The sequence below is a fragment of the Diachasma alloeum genome, unplaced genomic scaffold (genome assembly GCF_001412515.2).
Source record: "Diachasma alloeum isolate Michigan unplaced genomic scaffold, Dall2.0 Dall_scaffold_00198, whole genome shotgun sequence".
NCBI lineage: Eukaryota > Metazoa > Arthropoda > Insecta > Hymenoptera > Braconidae > Diachasma > Diachasma alloeum.
The window spans coordinates 311689-333826 of record NW_021680363.1 but is presented as its reverse complement, the minus strand read 5'-3'; the positions used below and the strand labels follow the sequence as shown (position 1 = coordinate 333826).

The 22138-nt window shown below is 33.9% G+C and overlaps 4 protein-coding genes across 5 annotated transcripts in view; 3 read left to right on the top strand and 1 right to left on the bottom strand.

The window, feature by feature from the left end:
* The first annotated feature begins 397 nt into the window (after positions 1-397).
* Positions 398-4184, top strand: LOC107035474 (endonuclease III-like protein 1). The gene is made up of 2 exons (XM_015252894.2): positions 398-1068; positions 3080-4184. The coding sequence occupies exons 1-2, from the start codon at positions 436-438 to the stop codon at positions 3473-3475; spliced, it is 1029 nt and encodes a 342-aa protein (XP_015108380.1). The 5' UTR covers positions 398-435; the 3' UTR covers positions 3476-4184.
* LOC107035475 (nucleolar protein 12) lies at positions 4134-8365 on the bottom strand. Its single transcript, XM_015252895.2, has 3 exons — positions 7459-8365; positions 7290-7395; positions 4134-4679 (listed from the first exon to the last, which is right to left on the bottom strand). Exons 1-3 carry the CDS (start codon positions 7566-7568, stop codon positions 4179-4181), a joined length of 717 nt encoding a protein of 238 aa, XP_015108381.1. The 5' UTR covers positions 7569-8365; the 3' UTR covers positions 4134-4178.
* Positions 7708-12720, top strand: LOC107035473 (zinc finger and BTB domain-containing protein 18.3). 2 transcript variants are annotated; one of them, XM_029125906.1, is made up of 5 exons: positions 7708-7733; positions 8091-8173; positions 8280-8464; positions 8817-8975; positions 10760-12720. In XM_029125906.1, exons 3-5 carry the CDS (start codon positions 8288-8290, stop codon positions 12305-12307), a joined length of 1884 nt encoding a protein of 627 aa, XP_028981739.1. In that variant the 5' UTR covers positions 7708-7733; positions 8091-8173; positions 8280-8287; the 3' UTR covers positions 12308-12720. The 2 variants fall into 2 exon arrangements, with proteins under 2 accessions (XP_028981739.1, XP_015108378.1); XM_015252892.2 differs by lacking the exon at positions 7708-7733 and having other exon boundaries at positions 7750-8173.
* An 8713-nt stretch (positions 12721-21433) lies between these two features.
* Positions 21434-22138, top strand: part of LOC107035527 (acidic leucine-rich nuclear phosphoprotein 32 family member A) — a 10933-nt gene continuing 10228 nt past the window's right edge. The window contains exon 1 of the mRNA XM_015252995.1: positions 21434-21986. Coding sequence (XP_015108481.1) covers positions 21939-21986 — 48 coding nt within the window. The 5' untranslated portion in view covers positions 21434-21938. The remainder of the gene's footprint in view (positions 21987-22138) is intronic.

The following is a 22138-nucleotide window of genomic DNA, read 5'->3' as shown; positions in this document are numbered from 1 at the left end:
CCTGCTGTGTGGATTTCACAAATTCAATTTTGAAGTCGACTCGAGAACTCCTTTTATAAATTAATGATCGATATATCTTGGCAATTATTGATTTTAGAAGAAAATGTTGCAAATCTTATTCGTCTGAAAAAGATTATTCTGTCAAACTTATCCATTGAAATTTTCTCCTAAAACCCCTCTTCTCGGATCGCATGAATAAAAATGTGCGTTTCAAATTTGACCTGTAATTTTCTATTAATTAATGACCAAAGTGTCGCAAAAATTATCGATTCTGAAAAAGATATGATTGTAAAATTTCATTCTTTACAAAAAGGATCTTTCAAGAAATGTCAATTACCATTTCGTGTAAAGAATTGAGTTTCCATTTTTTCCCGCTTCTCTTGTCATTTAAATTTCCGTGGGAAAATTGAGGTTATGGCTCTCACGTGGACCTGAATGTTTATTTGTCATGCAAGGCTGTACAATTTCCTAAAAATTATGAGTAAACGATCGAAAATAAATTTAACCAGTATTAGAAATAAAACTACTGAAGCCCCAATTAAACCAGAAACAAATCATGAAGACGATCAGACCGTGTCAAAGTACTTTGTCGCGGAAATTCTCGAGCCGCAGAAGCCCAGAGCACCCAGAAAACGAAGATCGATCGAAATAAAGTACGAAAAACGTCCAAAATCTGCCGAGAATCCCCCGAAATCTACCGCAAAAAAACTCGAACCACCAGCGAAAAATGCAACAACTGGGGATGATGAAAAACATGAACATGTAGACAACAACGAATGGATGCCAGATAACTGGGAGAAGACCTTTGAACTCATCAAAGAGATGAGAAAGAATAACACAGCTCCTGTGGACGAGATGGGCTGTCACAAGTGTTCAGATGAGAAAGCAAGTCCTCCAGTTTTTCGTTTCCAGTCGCTGTTAGCCCTGATGTTGAGCAGTCAGACGAAGGATCAGGTGACACATGCAGCGATGGAGAGATTAAAGATTTATGGATGCACCCCTGAACTTCTGCTCAAGACTCCTGATGATGTCCTGGGGAAATTGATCTATCCTGTTGGATTTTACAAGGTAAAAAAATTTGTAAATAATTATTTTCGAGTTATTTTTGCTAATATTTTTTAGTTATCGTGGGACAACCGATTTTCGAAAAAATTCAAAAATATAAAAATTGATGGGGCTCAACAATAACTATATTTGGAAAAAGAAAGATTCAGTTTCATCCAGTCATTAGTGAGCAATTGAACAAAAACTTTGTTACATAGGGGAGCATGGGGCAAAATGAAACACGGGGCAAAATGAAACAGTGGGAAAATCTCGTCATCTAAAGGAGATAGGACATTTTTGAAGAGGACCTTTTTTGTAGCTTGTAAAATTCTCTACAAAAAAGGTTTTCATGAAAATCGTCCTATCTCCCTTAGATCACAAGATTTTCTTGCTGTTTCATTTTGCCTCGTGTATCATTTTGCCCCACCGTCCCCTACGTATGCACATAAACACATACGTACGGACGAGGTCTGAAAATTGCATTTTCGAACTTTCCGGATCATACTGGGTCGATGCAACACAACAAATCCAAAACTTAAATTTCTACCATTACAAAGCTTCCATTCGGAAGCAATAAGCAGTTTTTTAGGATTGCAATTTACAGATTTTTCCTCCCCAAATGCAGTAGTCAATTTCTTACTCGTAGTATAATGCCTTCCACATGCATGAGTTTCTTGAAATCAGTAACTTGGTTCTGGAAACTGGGAGATTTTTTTCTCTGTCCCTCTAATGCCTTTTCCGGAAAAATCGACGATTTAGTTAAGATTCCTCTACTCTTTATGAGGCCAAAAAACTCTATAATCCTTATTTTATGAATATCTCTGAAACTAACAGGTCCAGAAGAACTGTGAAAAGCAGAGTTACGCAAAATCATAATTAGAGTAAAAATAATTTCATTAAGAGAGGGTGCGGTAAAATGAACATTTTCTACTTTCGTTGAAATCTTCACAACTCGGAAACAAATTGATCAATTGAGTACAGTCTAATCTCACCCAAAGAAAAAAGTGTTATCCCATTTCATAAAGAATTGAATCAATTATTACGATTTTTTAAAAAGACATGTGTTAACTGTATTCTACTATTTTTTAATTTCTATTAAGATAATCATCAGCCATGGTTTTTCAAATTTTCCAATATTTTATAAATCAATAATTGACTTCGAAAGATTGACCATTATTTGGTTAATAGAAATTTAGAAATTTAAAATTAATAATAATTTAGTTTAACACTAATTAAGATAGCAGAACAATTGATCCTGAGACATTTCATCCTAGGGTTTTTTATCCTTATTTTGGAAAAAAATCTGAAAAAAAAGACTTCGTAAGACAAAATTTTCGAGAAAAAAGACCATAGAAAAAAAATCTTGTTATGAAAATTGATATTCTATTGGATTATGTCATTCTATTTCATTATGAAACAATTAAGATAAAAATTACCAAAAATTAGTAATCGCAGCATGATCTGCATCCTTTCTGATAGGCACTGTACTTCCATATCACTTTACCTGAACCGTCACTGTATATTTATAAAATGTGTGTGCATCAACAATCGATGTTTTTTGCCCTCTTTGGGTTTTATCAAATTTCAACACCATGTTCAATTAATTTCCACGAAATAATTGTTGGTAATTTGATTCTTAAATCGTATTGTTCTTCTTGGTAGTTGAAATGTATATTGAGGCATCGGAGTAAATTGTACGAAAAATCTTGCTTATTGGTAAGTGATATGTATGTGTATTGATGTATTGGATTTGTGTTGCACGTTTAATGATGTCGATAATCCGTTTGTTGTTCTTTATTTTAATTCAGCCGTATCTGATTCTGGTAGCACTGTCGTCTGTACATGTGTGGGATGAAATGTCTTAAAATTAGGATGAAATGGCTGGGATGAAATGGCCCAGGATGAAGTGGATAGGACGAACTGTCATGGAATCCTAATTCTAAAATATTTTTAAATTTCAATAAAGAATTCTTAATCACTCCACTACTAGATTCCCTTTGGATCGTAAATGTATGTCTCCTTTGATTCCATCTAGCGTAAAGTCCAGTACATAAAGAACACCTGTGAAATCCTCCTTCGAGATTACAAAGGCGACATTCCAGATACAATCGAAGGACTCTGTGCCCTCCCAGGCGTTGGCCCTAAAATGGGCCACATTTGCATGCAAGTCGCCTGGAACCAAGTAACAGGAATTGGAGTTGATACTCATGTACACAGGATCTGTAATCGTCTCAATTGGGTTAAGAAACAGGCGAAGACTCCAGAGGAAACGAGGAAGCAGCTGGAGGAGTGGCTCCCCAAGCATCTCTGGACTGAGATCAATCACCTGCTAGTTGGGTTTGGCCAGGAGATCTGTCTACCTCAGCATCCTAAATGCGGAGAGTGCCTCAATAAAAATCTTTGTCCATTCGCGAAGAAAGGCAAAGTATGAAACATCCATTTTTTTCCTCTAAAGTGTCAGTATTATTAATTAATAATGGAGTTTCAACAGCAGAATGACGTAACGCCATCAGTCAATTTTTTAATTTCTGTTTGTTGTCCATTTTCACTTCCAAATAAATGATTTTAGGGGAAAATGTCGAGATACTTTTCGTACAAAGGAGAATTGAATTTTATACAAAAAAATGTTCTCTGATGTTTTCCTCTAAAATCGCTAATTATGGAGATAAATTGATGAATATTCGGTGAGAGAAGATTTCAAGTCCACTTTGAAATTTACTCTGTTGATTCATTAGTGTATTTTTGTAGTGAATTGAACCCACAGAAAAGATTTCTCGCAAAAGGAGGTTTCAACTTCAAATACAGTTTAAAAAATCAGAAGAAACTTTATGTTAAGAATTAAACCAACTTAATTAATTACTTCCAACAAAATAGACTTTTGATATTGCCCTCCAAAATTACTACATGTAATGAAATAGGAAAAATTAATTAGGTAGTTGTATTACATGTTATCTTTCTACTACTGATGTAGAAGGCATGATTTAGTATTTTCAAACAATTTATTTATTCATGATGCTACCGTTATTGATTGATTGAAAAATAATTGATCAACAGCATGAAATATCAACGCAGAATAAAAAGAAAAATGATTTGTTAAAAGACAATTTAATTTACAAAATAAAATACAAACTTTTTCAAGACTTTTTCTTGATCAATTTCCTCTTAGTCTTTCCCTTGGCCTTCTTGATAGCTCTCTCCTGTTTGAACTGTACCTTTTTCGCCAGTTTTTTATTCCTTTGACGATCTAATCTCTGTTTCAATTGGAATACTTTACTTCTACTCGTCTGTTTCAATGTTTCCTTTTGCCGAGCTTTACTTATAGATTTTTTTGATAATTGGGGTTTGGTTTCTTCGTTCTCGTTTGTATTCTTGGACTTTTTGGGTTTCAATTCCATACCAGGGACGTTTTGCTCTTCACTTTCTTCTGCTTCTTCAACTTCTTCTTCATCGTTACACTCTTCTTCGTATTTAGGTTTATTTTCACCGATCCAGTTGGAGCTCTGAGCTAAATCGTTGACATTCAGCTCCAAAATACTGACTGTCTTGCCATCTGTCTCATATTCCTGTTTGAGGAGGAGTTCCTCCAGTTCCGGAATGTCTCGTTGGGATACGAGGGTCTTAAAACGTTCACGAGCCTGAAACAACATTTTTTTAAAAATCTAAATTCAAGAATTTTTCTGGAAGACAGTAAGGTAGAATGGAATTTTCTGAATCAGTCACGGAAATAATAATAATCTGGAATCAGGAACTTTACACTTGGCTCTAGAATAAATGATTTTTGCCTTCAATGTAAAAATAAAAGTCCTCGATTCTAGAATGAATTATTCTTGATTGAAGACTATTGTGAACCTTAGTCAAGAATATTCATTTTCCAATTGAAAATTTCCATATTCTTCGCTATAGAGAGTATATTCTTGACTGGAACATATTTATCCATTTTTCGAAAAATGGATAATCGATTTCCAGTGAAATCAACAATTCTGATAGCTAAAAAACATTACTTCCAGTAGCTTTAAAAAAATTAGTAAATGCATTACTCCTTATACCCGGGCCCTTATGGGATTCATTTTCAAATCGTCGTTTTCTCTGCTAGAAGACTCCAAAGATTAATATAAAAATAGAGAGCAACAGAAAAATATACGGAATTAATGACAAAAGGAACGCAGATAGAGATTGGAAAGAGTAACTTGAAAATGATATTAGAACAGTTGAATTCCACTCTACAACTCTTGACTTATTCATAGTTTCAATGTCTGAATTTCTTGGAATTTCAATGAAACTGTTACTTGGTAAAAATTTCCACGAAGTGTGACGTAAATTTCAGCCAACAATACTAGGCAGGCTAATAATCGCTATAATGATATAGAGTACCTACGTGAAGCCGCATTTATTTCAATAGCGCAGCGGTTAAACGATTCAATTCGAATTAATTCTTAGCTGAGTTTTTGGGAAATATCTCCAAATCTAAGAGAGATAGCGAAATTTTCATGATGACTTTTTTTGTAGCTCTCAATTCATTCTACAAAAAATATGATGGCGAAGACTTTGGAATCTGCCTTAGATTCCAAGACATTCATTGAAAACTAACCAATAGTCGAAATCGACTTAAACTGTTGTACCGCTTCGCTACTGATTTGTTATTGTGAAATTCAATCTATTCATTATGTGATTGTGGGTTTAATTTAATTCATTGTTAAAAATTTGTGTCCGAAATTTCCGGTACACTTTTAGGAAATTTTTATCAAATTTAATTACCACTGAAATTTCACGGAATTTCGTCATTGAAAATTCAGAATTTCGTGGAAAAATCAAAGAGCACTGTAAATTTCAGTTCTATTTTTCCCTGCAAATAATTAGAAAATCAGAAAATGCTGGTAAATATATTCTTGAATGTTCAGGACAGTGACACTGAATGCGACTTAGGGGGAAAAAAATCATGAAGTTTCAGACTGTACTGAAAATTCAATGTAATTTGGCACTGAATTATTTATATTAAATTGAAAATTCAAATAAATTAAGGAATTCTCGTCTTTACGCTGCTTCAAATTTTGGGATTTTACTGAATTTTCAGTGAAACCTGAAATTTCATTATTTTTTTCCCCCTAAATCGCATTTAGTGTCACTGTCCTAAAAAATTAGTAGTTAATTGTCCATGAAATTTCATTTTTTTCTAACAGTGTTGTTGAAATCAAAGTGATTTGAAAACTAACATTATTGAAAAAATTACGTTAAAGCTCGATTGTGTAAAGATAATGATAAAGATCAAAGAAAAAAACTATGGATGTCATGAATTATCCATGTGGTAATTTATCTATATAATTAACCTACTCTGCGAAGAAATGGATTCTCGTTTAAAAAATTTCCGTTAAAAAACTTCATCAACTAAACTTGGGCAAACCTATTTTTTAACAAAAAAAAATTGAAGAAAACATAATTCGAACAACCTGAACTTCAAAAAACTTGAAATAATTGTTAACCTTTACCGTATAAAGAAAATTGCAAAAAAAAATTGAAAAATGTAGGGGAAATAGGGGTAAAATGGACACTTTTGACGTTTTTTAAAATGTTAATGAGCGGTTGAAATGTTGATGAAATTTAATAGTTTTCTTTCAATAGAAAGAACAATTCTTCCCCTTTCTGATGAGCCTAAATGGAGCTCAATTGATAAATTTGTTTCTGAGTTATGAACAATTGAAAAAAGTCTAAAATGTCCATTTTACCCCATCCTCCCCTACATAAATATACATACATCCATACAGACACTTCTAAAAATCGCATATTCGGACTTTTTGGACTATATTTAGTTGCTCTGACACAAACATTTGGAAACTTAAATTTGAACGATTACAAAGCTTCCATTCAGAAGCAAAAATTAAAAAAGTCGAACGAACCACAATGCAAAACATCATATCCAGAATAAGCAAGATCAAATCTTGATTATGAATGATTTGACGCAAATTCATATACAGAAGGAAATAAATAACACAACTACACACTGAAATTCCAAACGCAAACACAGATTTTACCTATATTTTTACAAAAGACCAGATAACCGAAAGGTTTTACTGACGGAGGTTCAATTTGACAAACGTTCAATTAACCAAAAATTCAGTTTCCCAAGTTTAATTTAAGCAGATTTTTTTAACAAATTTTTTTGACGTGCTTCGGATGAAATTAACTATCTTTCATCGTCGTGTCGTGAAACGATGAATTCCATGTTGACTAGTGGTAGATTTATATTTTACCTCTTGCTTTATTCGTTTCTTTTCCTCTTTCAATTTCACTTTCAGCTCTTCCTGAGCCTTCTGCCTTCTCTGGAGTTTCCTCTTGTGGAATCCACCCAGAAAGTCCCTGAGAATGAAAGAAACCGGTTTTTACATCGAAATCTTCAAGATGCGTTGACAAAATACTCACTTCCTTTTCTCCTCATCAAAGACCAGAGTGATTTTTCTACGTTTCTTCGGTTTACCCGGTTGACGATCTACGTTCAGAAGTTGGGGAACTCCTTTTACTCCAGGTCGCATGGTTCTCTTTACTATTTTTTTTGAGGTTATAATGTGACATGTGTGGAATTAAAGGTTAGAAAGTCGTTGCATCGAAAAACTGCAGATAGCGCCGTTCAATCACCAAACTGTACCAAAAACTGCAATAGCGACGATGCCAAATAAAGCCTCCAAAAGTAAAACTCTGTGAGTATATCTAAAAACTGTTTGTGTTCCCCTTTGGCATTTTTCAGTCAGAAAACAGTCAGATAACCATCCGTCGTATCTAAAGTCCTTGATATACTGTTGTTTGTAATGTTCATCCTCTTCGCTAATGATGTGCAACAAGAAAGATGGACGAAACGAAAATATTCAAAAACAATAAGAATTAGGAACACCAAGATAATCATAACGTAGACGTAATCCACAAAAAAAAAATCCTTCAAATATTCTGTAAAAAAATAGTTGTTACAATGCTGCCAGTGTATGCTCGTGTGTTTTTTGTGTCTGTGCCTCAGCTACGAAGATTCTTCACATACGTTTGATTCAGAGGAAATTTTTCAGCACTTTCTAATGAGGGAAAAAGTCCATTTTCCGTTGAATAAGTCGCACTAAATAAATTTCCGAACTGACCAATGATCAATAAGGTATGAGACAATAACTGGAATATATTGGATAATTTTTTTTATCCATTAATCTATCGATGTCTTTAATGTTATGAAATGGTGTCCTCAATTGGATTGGCTTTCACAGAAATAGCAATGGTTGAAACAGGCAGAGAGTATATTCTACAGTGGCCTGGTCATGCAGCAAGTATCACGGAGAGATTCAGTGGCCTCCTGGCACGTCAGGCACTCGTTGATGTTACGTTATTATGCCAGAATCAGGAATTACGTGTTCATAAACTTGTACTTGCATCCTGCAGTCTCTACTTCGAGGTAAAAATTAATTATCAATGAAAAAGTGAGGAGTCTAGTTAGATAATAGATCAGTTGGAGAGAGTCCATGGGGAAGTGATTTTGCTAATATCTTCGAATCAGAGCTTTGAGTACATTTTCGAAAGAATTTTTTTAGAGAAGTCCAAGAGCTACCAAGAAAGTCCCTTCATAAATTTTCATATGCCCCTCTACTCTGAGGATATTTGCAAAATAATGTATGGGTTTTTTTTATTGTGTTTTAAATTTATCACTGAAGTAATATGGTGGACAATTGTGAACAATGGCATTCCCATTGTTCACAATTTTTGTTTCAAACTTTGGAGTTTCGTTTGACGTTTTCTGGGATTTTCAGGAGATGCTGGAGCAAGACCTGGGTCAGGAGCCCACGATAATTCTGAATGATCTTCATTTCAATATTCTCAAGGCTATGATTGAATTTATGTATTGTGGGGAAACGACCATAGCCCACTGTCATTTGCAATCGCTCCTCAATGCTGCACGAGTATTCAAAGTAAGTGAACACATGTCTGCCTCAGAATTGTTATATAATGAGTGTATTCCTTCAATTGTTTTCTGATGGCTTTCTTGTGAAATTTTTCAATAAGCTCGAGCTAATAATAGAGAACGAATTCGTTACCCATGTAATGTGGACGTATGGGCTCGAGAACGAGTCTCAGTTATGGAATGGGGATTTTATAGATTGAAATACTCTGTAAAAAATCGACGTTCGATAGCTGGGATATGAGACTTTTCTCACTGATAACATTTTCCTTGTCATATAATTGGAAATCATAGTGAAACTGAATGTATGCAAGTGGAGAACATTCCAGTGGGGGTCCACACACTGAGAGTAAAAAACGTGTTCTCAAACAAGGCTAGTGGAAATCAAAAAATCGCAAGTTGATAATTTCCAAAATAGAAATTGTTTCATTTGAACATATGAAAGTTTCAAACATAAATGATCGCTCTGCTTTCAACAACGAAATATTTGACTCGAGAGGGAGATCATTCACATGAAATAGTGCCCTTTCAGAACGAAAATGTCTCTCATAAAGTTAAATTAAAGCAGTATAAACATAGCTCTCATTTTAAAGATTAAAATCTGAAATAAATTCTAAACGAAAGTTAATGTGAATGAAAACATTCTGGTTGACTTGGTCTCAATCGTCAGTCTACTATTATTGACAGTCATTAATCTAGAAGTGCAATAACGCAGAGTCTTGTGAGGAAATGAACTTTTCGAGGTTGGGGAGAAGATTAAAATCTCGAGAAAATCTTAAAAAATCAGAAAAAAGAAATAAAAATTCTATGCCCAATATGAAAATTATCGTCAGTGTCAAACTTTTGTAGTAAATAATTTATGTTTCTGCCTACTCGGAATGGTGTGTTACGTCGAAAGTCCTTAATTAAACGAGAGACTATTGTTTAAAAAAATAATTGAAGAAAGAATTTCTTAGAATTCATGGGAAAAATTATCAATGATGATTAATTTTATTTTGACCTTTTTGAATTTATTTTTCTTCAAGCAATCAAGCAATATTTGGTTCCTCCGTTACAGGATTGCTGTCATTCCATCATAATCATTCTTAGAAGAATGAATTTCTTATCTTTGAGGATTGGATAACCAACACGAAAACTATTCTCCTTTGTTTCGCAAAAAACCACCACTTTTCATAATCAAAATATGTATTGTAGTAAAGAATAACAAATAGGTGCTAAAAATTGGATTTCTTACTTGCACACAAAATAACAATTTTTTAGAACAACTCATTCTAATTTTGCGACTAACATTTTCCATCCCAGAATGCTCTCTATATATTCAGTACCAAATTTTTACTTCTTGGCAATTTTCAACTCTCGATTTTTTTACTCCAACAAGACTTGTTTGAGAATATGTATTTATGAACCCTTGAAACTGAGACATTGTTACAAAGATAATTCAGTAGTATAATGACTGAGTTCAAGGGGAAATGTCACGAGATATTTTCTATCGACTTTGTTATTAATTTTTTTTATTCATTGGAGACCGAACAACCATCAATTGACCTCAGTCTGAACTCATCATGAAGAGGAAGAATTGTGCGGTACGAGGAAAAAGATTATCCCATTTCATTAACCGTTCAATGAATTATTAACATTTTAAACGAAGTTAAAAGTGTCCATATTGTCCCACTCTGCAAAAGTCTCTTGACATTGACTACTCAAACCAATAATTTTTAAGACGAATGGCCAATTGAGCTGAAAGAATTCGCTGGTTACTTTTCACTAAAGTTGATATTTTCTCCTTATATTCAGGTAAAACATCTCGAGTCACTAGTCACTTCAATGATAGACGCAAATGTCCCCCTGGACGGTGACCCTCACGACTCCCAAGAGTCTGACATTGAGGAGGAAGCCTCAATTCCTCACCTCAATAATTGCGCCCAAGCGCAGTCTCCAGAGAACGACGGAGAGAGTTCATCATCTACTTACATCTTCGAAGATTCAACATCCAGCTGTGATTCACCTCCAGAACTTGAAAATGTACTTGAGTTAGAGGAGGAACTTGGAATGTGTGATAGCCCCTCCCAATTACCACAATTACTACAAGAACTAGATGAAAATCATCAGCATCATGTGCGTGAAAAGGTCCACGAGGATCAATTAGATTCACCAGGAGGAATTGGCGAATGTTCACGTGTCTACACCCACAAAAAACGAACATCTCTGGACGACAGAAGATCCCAGTTCATTCCTTTAAATCTCTCTCAACTCCACGACTCTTTAACAACCGATTGCATTGATCTATCCTACGACAAAAACTGTGATATTTCCCCTGTTACTTTTTCCCCTGTCGACCTCGAGTCTGAGTACATCTTCAACATGAACTCCGAGAGTATTCAGCCCATGTCTCATCCCCCAAATTGCTCAATAACAGACAAACACAGAAGTATTTACGACGATTTAGATGTCCAAAGATTAGCTGCTCCTAGCTACAACAATATCCGAAAAATCAAGGAATTATTCTCTGATCAAAATCAATGCAACAATATCGGTACTACACCTGTATTGAGACGAAGTGTCAGGCTGAATCAATTGGAGAACGATGATACAGTAAATAATAACAGTGAAAGCATAAACTGTCAAAAGACTAAAGACTGCAAGAAACAGCCACTGAAGAAGCTGAAAAAATTCAGTAAAATAAAATCTATAAAATTGAATGGAAAAAATAAAGATTCCGAGTCGAGAATATCAGATGAGAATAGGAAACATGTGATCAATTCAAGATCACTGAGGAGTAGTCGAAAAATAGTAACGAAGAATCCTAGTAAATTTTCACTATCGAGAGAAGAGCAAAAGAGTAAAAATACTAAACTGAAGAGCGGAAAAATTGATAAGATGGAGTCCTTGGATAATGATGATTATGTTCCAGTGAAGTTGAATACAATAGCATCTGTCGATCGTTCCCTCTGGGGAGACATGTCAGATTTGCTCGAAAATTGCCAGAATCATGCTGTTTTACCTGACTATTCCAAGAGCAAAGAGATTCCTTTTGCTGTTGGTTTACTGCCTCTCAGAGCTGCTTTAGAAAGAATGCAAGCAATTCCTGATTATCAACCGAGGAAAACAAGGTCCTCCGTTGCACCGTACAAACTTGACTCATGTGGGCTCAAGAGGAAGGCAAATGGTGACATTGAGTCCATAGTAATTAGTAAGAAACAGTACAGCCCTGAGAGGAGTATCAACGAGTCCGACACTGTTTGCCATATTCAAATACACACGTCTTCCCAGTGCTCACAGAGTGACAAAATTGTTGAAGCCAAACGATTTATTCCGGTTGAACCAACGTCTGATAAACGATGACACAGAAGATTATTTAAATTGAGGGTTTACATTATTTATTATTTCGGGGATCGTTCCTACAATTTGTTTTGTATTTTTTTTGTGATTTTTGGAATTTTTTCGGGAATTCCTGAGAGGGTGGGCATTGGAATTTCAGCAAAGTGGTGAAAGGAGGAGACAAATACGAAAATTCAAGAAGATTTTGCAGTGAAATAATGAAATAAGTGGATCACTAGTGAATTATCGTTTTTCTCGGAATTTTTTTTTTTTATATCCTAGCACCTGAGGGATAGCAAAATTTTTATAAAGATCTTTTCAGTAGAGCAATTGACATCTACACTGAGAAAACAAGAATATGCTGTCAAAGAAGTATTGTTTGAACAAAAAAAATGCAAGTTAAAAATTACCGAGAATAAAAATCTCGTTAAAATTGACATTTTCTGTGTAAAGAGCAATCTCATTTCTATATCATTACGCATTTCGTTATTGAAAAATGTTCGTTTCATGCAAAACAAAGGAGAGTGAATTCTAGCAATCCTGTTAATTGAGAACAAAACATTTCTTGATTAACTTCACTTTATGAGAGATATTTTAATCCTGGAAGGATACCATTTCGTGGGAATAATTGGCCTCTCGAGTCAAATTTTTCGTTGTTGGATGCCAAACAATCATAAGTTGAAGCGAAAAAATTCCAATCTTGGTAATTATTATCTGCCATTTATTTGGAGCAAAGAAGATTCGTCCAAAACACATTTTGATAAAATATTAAAATTTCTTTGGACCATGTTTAGGTTAGCAGTAATAACAAGAATCACAAAAATAACTAGGCAGGTTATTTCTACTTTAAAAACTAACTAAGCTCAAGGCATTGTTCTTCAAGTGCGTGTTATATTCTAAAAGAAATCATTGAGACAAAATTAGCAATGTCATGATTAAATACTTATTATTGAAATCTAAACTATAATTAATTAAAACTTTAAGGCTCGGATGGATTTTTTTTCGAACGTGATCTTGGTTGTTTTTTTAATTTGATAATCTGAAATAATCTCCAATTGCTATTGAGTTTTACATAGCCCTGGAGTCTCCAAAAATTATGATTGTACAATAAAAAAAAAGTTTAAAAAAAGCTGAACATTTTCAATGGGCATTTTGAATAATATTGGGAAATAAACCCAATAAGAAGGAAATTGCATATTAATAATTTGATATATCTAATGGCTGTTAGGTCGTTATTTATCACAGTAGGCAATGGCTGTCAAATCGTTAGTTACCGTGATAAATTATCCATTTACTATTTCCTCTCTATCGGACTTATTTCTTAATCCTTATTAAAAACGCTCTCTGAAAATGTTCAGTTTTTTTTTTACTTTTTTTTATTGTACAATCATAATTTTTAGGGACTCCTGCGTGATGTAAAATCCATTGGTAATTGAGATATATTTTCCATTATCAAGATGGAAAATCAATCGAGGTAATGTTCAAAAGATGATCCACCCGGGGCCTTAATTAGTGATTTTTGTGGTTCCTTTTTTATTGCTGGTGACCTAGACGTGGGCCATAGGAATTTTATTAATAACTTGAAAACAGGTCGAGTACGTTAATTTCATTAGATTTTGATGAAATGTCTGCCTTCATCCCTCTTACGATTACAGATATGGATAGAAAATCCCTGATAAGGTCGTCTCATCCCTTTCTGAGGCTACACTGTTGAATCATCGTATAAATTGTGGACGTCCACGTGAAAAGGGGCCACTTTGTCGATTCCAGTTTCCGAGATATTCACGTTTTTGTGTCAGCAACTCCCATTTGCACTGATGTTAAATTGTTTTTTCCCTTTTCTCCAACGACGTCATTTTTGACTCCATGAAAATAATTTTGAGCTTAAAATGTGGGGAATGTTATCAATATTATCAGAGCATATATAACACCATATGGACAAAGTGATCCCTCTCATGAGGACGTCCACAATTATTGAAAACTCGTAGGTTCACGACGAATGTTAAAAGAGATTTTTTATGTTTTCCATGAGGCCCTGCAAAAAATATTTCTTTGTACATTTCTTTGGACTTCTTCCTTTCGGCGACATTTGCAAAATAATTTACATAGAATTTGTCAAGGGATTTCTTTTTGTCACTTTGGAGCGAGGGTACAGTTTATTTTTGGTACAATTTTTGGAGGTCGCTTCCTGAGATAATCGTTGAGAAAACATGAACAAATGATCGCTCAAGTTCAGTGATGCCAGTGAATCTATGAAGGATTGGGGAGAGAAGACAAGGGTGATTATGGAGCTTGAATGTTTTCAGAACCTCAATAGTCGTCTCCCCTCTTCTTACATAACAAAATCTATTATGTATGTAGGTACGTTAATGTAAATAGTTGTCATTGATGGTTGCTATGTCGTAATTATTGATTCTCATTCATCGTAATGATATTCATCCATGAAATTCTATATATTATTTTGTTTATAAGAGAATATGTTATATGGAGCAAGAAGATTGTGATTTAGATTTAAAAATAATAATCCTAATCTTTTTGTGTAATTACGATGTTTATTTTTAATTATCTAGAAAAAAGTGACGTATATACTTCGTTAATGATATTTACGGGGTGAAGAGCATATTTTTTCAGATAAAATAAAATTTCTATATATATCACACTCTACTTTATTTCCTTTTTTTCCGAAAAAATCTATCCTTTACGTATGAATAAATTTGAAAGAAAAACCTATTGCTTTATCTGAGAAATTCTACTTCTAAGGAATTCTTTTTTTTTATTGAAATGGCGTACATGAAATGAAAAAAATTGAAGTGCCCGGGATTTGACTCGGGTGGGTATCGAAGTTCACGATGAGTGAAATTGCGGAATGTGTTAATAATGGTTGATAAAACCTAGTTTGAATATTGGGATTCTATGAGAATTCTCTGAAGAAATGATATTCATTATCTACTTCAATTCTATTGAAGATCATGCACCCCTGAAGTGCGTTAAAAATTTCATTTTTGGTACAGAAAACTCAATAAAAGTTGATTTTCCTACACAGCTCATTCTATTGTTTCGTTTTCTTAAAAAATTATTGGGTATGAATTTTCTGTTCCTTTTGCTTAAATTTCATTATAAGGAATAAATTAAACAAGCAGTTGGCCGAGCCTATTCGACAGGAGACATTTGACCATTACTTTTTTCGTTACTTGTCTTCTTTCTTTTTATTTCTACCAATTCCATTGGTAGTATACTTCCGAACGGATCCGTAGCAATCACATCAAAAATGGAGATCATCAGATCACTATGAATGAAGCAACTTGGAAGTATGTAATGTTTGATAATTTTTTTTCTCATCAGATCGGGAACAGACACAAAATTTCGAATTATTTCACTATTAGATTTTCTCTTATCTACAATTTTTTTCATTTCCAAAATTTCACAACAAAATTTTTCTGATCAATCTTTTAATTCATCATGATAGTTATTTATTTAAACAAGCAGCAGAAGAAAAGAGTAAAAGATTGAAGAAAGCAGCAGAGCAAAAGAGAAAATGGGAACTGGAAAACACGGAGAGAATGAAGAGAGAAAATGACGAGAAAAAACAAACGCCAGAATAGATGATAGTAAATAGTAAAATCATGATTGCGCTGTATATCTCTACAAATTGATATCTCACCTATCCTGACAAAATTACCTGTGGAAGAACACATGATGATACTAACGGAAGGAACGAAACTCGAACCCATTTTCAATACGAACTTTCATTGTCACGAGAGGAAACGTCTGGCCAAATTTCAAGTTAATAATAATGATATTTCAATTTTCACACAGGCTAGAGCGCGCATACGTTTTGATTGATTTAGATAGAGGACACTGGGACGAGTATTTTAAAATCAGACAAATTGAAATCGGTTGCGCAGTTTTTGAGATATAGCCCATAATAGGTTTTCAGAAAAAGTTGAATATCTCCGAAACTGCTGGACCGATTGAGTCCATCTTCAATTCCAGTCTTCCCTATTACAAGGGGAAGATTCTGTCCAAATTTCAAGTTGATATTCCATTTTTTGCGAAGGCTAGAGTGCGTACAAGGTTTTTCATGAAAAAACAGAAAATCGGGAATATCTCGAAAACTTAGTATGGGCGGCTATGTATGTTTTGGATGATCTAGATAGAGGACATTGAGACGAGTATTTTGAAAAAAGACAAATTGAAATTGGTCCACTAGTTTTGGAGAGATTCGCGAAAAACGATTCACAAGCAAATTACTTTTTCTCAAAAACGGTTGGACCGATCGAGCTGAAATCGTGCACAGAGTTAGTCCTTAGGAAGACCTATAATCGTGCAAAATTTCAGATTTTTTGGAATTATTTTACCCCACTATTCTTTCAGTTTTCAAAAAGGACATCTGGCCCTGGAGGTGTTCACATACAGACATGGTGCCCAAACTTCGTATTTTTACGTTTCAGACCATTCTACATCGTTTTCAATCAAAATTAGAGAATGTAAAAATCGGTCGATTGCAATGCTTCCCATTCGGAAGCAAAAAGTGGAAAATTTTGAAAAATTTATCTTTCATTTCTATTAAAAAATATATATTTATTTATTTTTTTATCACATACCTTTCAAAAAATCACACGGTAAGTTGTACGATTTTGAATAGACTGACTCAAAAAACCAATAGCATCAGCTTTCGATAGGACTCCGATAGAAAGTTAATAGAACTTCTTAGATGAATTCTATTAAACTTCTTCTTCTTTTACCGTAAAAAACTCCAACTTCCTCAGCCATTAACGGTCATAACAGCAATTTTAATTAGACTTAAAAACAGATGTTTTCAGGTGTCTGTTTACTGTTGTGGCTTTTCAAGTTTTTGAGATTTCTTTGGTTCCAGATATTTTTGTCACAACCTTTGAAGAACTGATGGGTTGATAAATAGGCATGATTTATAATTTTATTAAGATTCGTACTGCAATAGAATTTGAAATAGAATTGGTGTTTGGTATTTGATGGGAAAATATTTTTTGTTTTTGTATTTAGAGAATAAATGATTGCCCTGATGAAGAGCACTTTGTGTGTTCGAAACGTTGGAAAATAGTGGAAGAATTGTTTTTTTCTCTCACGATTCTTTCCTCTCTTAATTCTAATTACAATTGCTGTTATGACCGTTAATGGCTGAGGAATTTTGAGTTTTTTAAAGATGAATGGAAACGGTTGAAATAATTTCGATCGTATTTTACCTGTTAAAATTAAATAAAGAAATGGAAATCCTCCAAAAATTTGTGATCTGAATAGTCAAGAAAAATAATTTTGAAAAAATCTGGAGCCAAGAAGAAAGGTCTTTATATTCTCCTTCAACAAAAATGCAAACTTTTCTCTCTCCACACAAAAAATAGTAAGAAAAAAGTTGGAGATGAGAAAGTAAAAGAAACCATATTGCCTTCAACGCGGAAAAACTTCTTAACGCAGAAATACTACTTCCTCATGTTTAAACCAATATCGATGGCGAAAAATTTGTTAAGCTTGACATTGATCACGAAAAAGGGGTTGAAGAAGGTAAAGGCGAAGGAAGGTAGGAGTTTAATCTATTTATATCATGTAGTTTGATTGGATGGCTGCCGTAACAACATATTACAATCGATTCTACACTGTGGTAAATATAAATGCCCCAATGGAGATAAACTACAATCGAATATATTTCCGTAAATAATACGCGCTCACCAAACATAATTCGGCTCAAAAATTCTAATGAAACTTGAATCATTCACAATAAACATTATTCATCGCCTTATTCTTCATTATTTCGCTATATCACTCATTACTGAAATGAATAATAATGAGAATGGCTGAATTGAATGAATGCTGTTGCTACAATAAACAAACGCGTAAAAAATCTATAATCCCCTCCTGTGCCATAATTCAACAATGCGGATAAATTACTGCAAGTAGAACCAGACAGGATGTCAGGAGGCGCGCAATAATCGTGTGCGCCGAATCGGCAGGTGCTTCGCTAAAATAAAAAAAAAGGAATGTACAACTAAAGCAGAAGGAATAAAGAAAGCCGTTGAGGTGGCCTATGTGTTCAGCCCATTACTATCATGAATAAAACCAAATTTCCCGTTTACGATTGAAAAGAAAACGCTAGATGTATTTAATCTATTGTTATCCTCAGACAGGTGACAGATAGAACGACGTAGTGTAGCCACATTGCAATCAATGAGAGCATATTGATCTCATGCGATTCTATATTCTATTCCACACACTCAGGGGCGATGCATTTGAACTCTTCCCCCCACCGAGGTACATTGAGGCAGATTGAAAAAAATAATAATGGAAGATGCAATGTAATTAATCATTTCCTTTGTTGGGCAATAATAATATCTTATCGGAAACTTCGAGATTCTGTCAACTGCATTGTAAAAATCAGCGATAAATCGGTATATTAAATTGTTGAGATCAGAGAGATTCATTCTCGGAAATTATTAGCTATCACTTATAATATTTTTTTTGTGGATCGGAAATTTATAAATTGAATAGACAATCTTTACATTTTTACTTATGATCCGGTCAACTGTGTAAACATCGAGTATGTGACACTCCTTATAAGAAATTACTTTTCACATTTTCCTATAGCATTGTCAATAGTATTGGTTATAGTCATCACTCATTATTCAAGATGAAATTCGATTTGTAATAAAATGGGGGAAATTCACTCATTCTGTTACATTTATACCATTTCACCAGCGAATTTTCCAGCATCATAAAGTTAATTGAATTTCATATTCCATGGTATTCGGGATTGAATTACCTCTCGTCATTAAATTCTGAGGTCTATTTCAAATTTTATTACTATTTCAACGAGATAAAAAATCTAGGAAATTTCAATTTATAAAATATCAGATGGGAGATTTTTTGAACGCCACTTTTTTCTTTAAATTTTACAAGTTTCGTCTTTTTATAATTTACCGCCAAAAAATGTCGAGGGAAAAAAAATCTGGCACTGCAAAATGTCGAAAGAACTTTTTCATGGCTTGCGAAATTCCCGAGGCAAACTTCCAATATTACGTATAATTATCACTTATTTTTTAGATAAAATTCAATGTCTAGTACAATGTCTAGACAAATCTAGCGAATTCGTTAGCAAATGCTATTGGATTTCCATTGAAGTTTCTCTTAGTTTTTGGCCGATTCTATTGAAATGTTCAATAGAAAAAGTCAATAGAATTCGATTTTTCTGTATAACTTCTACTGGGATATTTTCTATAGAATTTCCTCGGCTCAAATTTTCCAAGTTTTTTTGTTTGATTTTTTTAATGAGAAGAAAAGAAAAATGGAACGAAAAAAACTTGGAAAATTTGAGTCGACGAAATTCTATAGAAAATATTTCAATAGAATAAGTTATATAGAAAAATCGAATTCTATTTACTTTTTCTATTGGATATTTTATATTGAACATTTCAATCGAATCGGCCAAAAACTAATAGAAACTTCACTAGAAATCCAATAGAATTTTATAACGATTTCGCTAGGTTTTTCTATTAAATATTTTCATCCGTGTTGACTTATTTTGTTACATTCTATTTGGGACCGAAATCATCTTTCGGTCGGAATTCTATGTTCTAATTCCAATTTCATTATTATTCCAAAAAATCTAGAAAGTACAAATTTCCCAAATTCAACGCTATTTTTTGTATTGAATATAATAAATTTAGTATTTTGATAACTTACCTTCAGAGCATTGAAAGCAAAATATTGAAGATGTCAGGAAATGAATGATTCTAACAGAAAATTTCAAACGATTTTTTTCTGGCTTACAAAATTCCCAACAAAAACTTGCAATATCAAATATAATCATCACTTATCATCAAGATAAAATTCAATGTGTAGCAAAATGGGGAGAATTAACTCATTCTGTTACGTTCTACCATTTCCATCGTATTTCCAATTTTATTACTACTGCAATGACACAAAAAATCTTGGAAATACTAATTTCTGAAAAGTCAGATAAGACATTTTTTCGACACTGTTTTTTGCATTAAATTCTATAAATACAACATTCTGATAACTTATCGCCGCAGCACAATATTAAAAATTCCAGGAAATAAATGATTTTAAGAGAAAGTTTCGAAGGAGTTGTTTCCAGCTTTCAAAATTGTCAAAAAAAACTTGCAATATCAATTGCAATCATCACTCACCATTGAGATAAAATTCAATGTGTAGTAAAATGGAGAAAATTGTCTCTTTATGCTATATTCTACCATAACACACAATATTAAAAATCCCAGGAAATAAATGATTTTAAGAGAAAGTTTCGAAGGAGTTTTTTTCTAGCTTGCAAAATTGTCAAAAAAACTTGCAATATCAATTGCAATCCTCACTTACCATTGAGATAAAATTCAATGTGTAGTAAAATGGAGAAAATTGTCTCTTTATGTTATATTCTACCATAACACACAATATTAAAAATCCCAGGAAATAAATGATTTTAAGAGAAAGTTTCGAAGGAGTTTTTTCCAGCTTTCAAAATTGTCAAAACAACTTGCAATATTAATTGCAATCATCACTCACCATTGAGATAAAATTCAATCTGTAGTAAAATGGAGAAAATTGTCTCTTTATGTTATATTCTACCATAACACACAATATTAAAAATCCCAGGAAATAAATGATTTTAAGAGAAAGTTTCGAAGGAATTTTTTCCAGCTTGCAAAATTGTCAAAAAAATTTGCAATATCAATTGCAATCATCACTCACCATTGAGATAAAATTCAATGCGTAGTAAAATGGAGAAAATTGTCTCTTTATGCTATATTCTACCATATCTCCAGTCAATTTTTCATGATGATAAAATTAGTTAAACATCAATTCCATCAAATTTAAGACTAAATTATCTTTCGGCATTGAATTCCATGTTCTATTTCAAATTTTATTACCCCTTCAGTGAAAAAGAAAATCTAAAAAATTCTAATTTCCCAAATAAGAGACTGCTCCAACACAATTTTTTCATCATTTACTTCTGTTTTATATTTTGATGACTTACCGCCACAGCACAGTATTGGAAAGCCCATCCGCAAGATGTCCCTCGTGTTTCCGAAAGATGATATCTAATTGGTCGCTTCGAAAGTAGTGCCGGACATGTGTTTCGTTTCCCGCCTCAACCGGATTGTTATTGTGGTGTTGGAAGGACGAATGGGTTGAAAAAAGGAGAAAAGAATGGTGATGTTTTATAGGTAGAGGGACCAAGTTTTAACCGGCGAGGGAATAGAGGGGCGCGGTGGAAAGTGAGAGAGTGAAAAAAGTGAGCGAGAAAAGAGAAAAAGGTACAGAGTGAAACGCCAGCGCGGTGTGCGGTGTCGTACACTCGGACTAAAAGGCGAGCGTAGGGCCTAGGCCAGCAATCGAATCGACGTTGGGTTTGGTTGGCTCTTTGGCACGGTGGTGGCTCTGTTCTGTTCCTACTTGAGACTGTGACCGAACACACACCGTGGTGTGTCCCCCCGTCCGTCATATTCCCGGTTTGAAAGCAAGGTTGCGACTAGTTGTTGCGACGCAGGAAGGTGCAGTGAATATTCCGGTGTTCACAGAGAGCGATAAAATAGTAGTAACTATTATTTGTTTGAAGTTAAACGTTGATAAATCAAGTGGTAACCAGTAATTTTGTGTCTCACCGGCCATGGAGAAGCGGATAGAACTTGAGAAGAGAGGAAGGAATCCCGCCGAAGTAAGACTTTGAAACTTTTAACATTTTTTTACCCTTCGATTTTGGATCTTCATTTTTCGACATTACTCGGTTTTTATCGTTTGGAGGAGTGAAAGTAATTCGCGGGTGCTAGTCGACACGTGAATTCTGGGATAAAGTCTTTCCACGGGGGC